Here is a 1,420-nt window from a genome sequence, read left to right as displayed (position 1 = left end):
GCAATTCACGATGTTGATTTCCTCTGCCGACTTCCTATGTTGCCCCAAGCCCAACTTCTGCTTGCTAACACAGAGATACTAATTGGTCTTTTGTTTGGACAAGGAAAAATGCCTAGCATAAGACTGCTTGCAACTCTAGAGCCATGACACAATGTATTAAAGCCTGTTTGGTTAGCTGAAAACTTCAACGTGCAATTGGCATGATGCTTGAATGTCCCATCCTACGCGACAATACCATAGTCATAATCCTGATATTCGCTATCTAGAATATCACCATTCACATTTTTCTCGCATGTGATATTAACCACCTCATTGAAAATTCGTGCCTTCATCACCACCGGAATATTTTCCCCTTAAAAGGGTAAACTAGGACATAAGGGCTATAACCGTTCAGGTGTGAAATCTTCCAGAAAGAATGTTCTCCACAAATCATCCCAATCAAATGCTTTGCAGTCAATGTTGTCAAAGTGTCAGGACAGTATACAACGATACTTCTGGCTATTCCCCCAGCAGCAGGCTAGAGCATAAGAAAAAAGCATCTACACCTTCTTTAATCTAGGCTGGGCCTCTAAACTCAAAGTCAAACTTGCCGATCATTCAAAGCAGCATCCCCTTTGGAAAGGCCCTATGTACATCATTGGAGAGGTTTGTCAGAGAGCGCATATTAATTCAAATCAAATGAACAATTCTCAAATCTCTAAATAAAAGCCATTCATCATTTATATTTACTACTTCACTGAACTGTCTTTTAAGAAATAATATAATCCTTAAGTTAAGTCCCCGTTTTAGTCTTCTTGTGTAGTAATTTTGTTATGCTGAACAACAATAAATTATTTGACCTTCATAAAATAAGTGGCACTCCAACCTTAGTGCTAGCTACCAGCTGGGTCGCTTAAGTTAATATGCATCATCAGTTGCATGATCCCTGATTTATCTTCTAACATAGCACTTCTTGCAATATTTGTTTTCGTATTTAGATCAAAGAGGAGGGGTTAGTTATATTTTTATGGGATACATCGTGCAGTTTTATTGGCCACTTCACCGTTCTCATTATAATTGGAAGTATTGAAACTTTATTCGGGATTGTAATGGTCCTTTGTTGTTAATACTAGCAGGGACTAATGCATTAGCTGCTGGGTTTTCTCTTCACTGCTTACGGATTGGCTATTTATTGGTTTTGTAGATTATCATGATCACTTCTAATCTTCTAACTCCTGATGAGAATTGCCGTGTTGAAAGGTTGGTTTCTCCCGGTGTTATCATCAAAGTGGCCTACATTGCGCGCCTTTACATGATAGCAAACCAGAGATGGTTCAAAGTTTCCTCCGGAGTTGTTACACTTGAAGAAAGTCCAAACTTATGTGTGATGGAAATTTGCTTCTATGACTGGGATGTGAGTCTTTGACTTGCAGCATTATTA

The 1,420-nt window shown here is 38.7% G+C and overlaps 1 protein-coding gene across 1 annotated transcript in view; it reads left to right on the top strand. All coding sequences in view use genetic code 11, as the record gives it.

Moving 5' to 3' along the window:
* Positions 1-1,420, top strand: part of EGR_09796 (hypothetical protein) — a gene marked incomplete at both ends in the record, with an annotated part of 5,061 nt that overhangs the window by 1,457 nt on the left and 2,184 nt on the right. The window contains 2 exons of the mRNA XM_024499045.1: positions 877-969; positions 1,184-1,393. Coding sequence (XP_024346555.1) covers positions 877-969; positions 1,184-1,393 — 303 coding nt within the window. The remainder of the gene's footprint in view (positions 1-876; positions 970-1,183; positions 1,394-1,420) is intronic.

This window comes from Echinococcus granulosus (genome assembly GCF_000524195.1).
Source record: "Echinococcus granulosus chromosome Unknown EG_S00167, whole genome shotgun sequence".
NCBI lineage: Eukaryota > Metazoa > Platyhelminthes > Cestoda > Cyclophyllidea > Taeniidae > Echinococcus > Echinococcus granulosus.
Note: the sequence above shows the minus strand (reverse complement) of the source record. Positions and strands in the feature narration are given on the sequence as shown.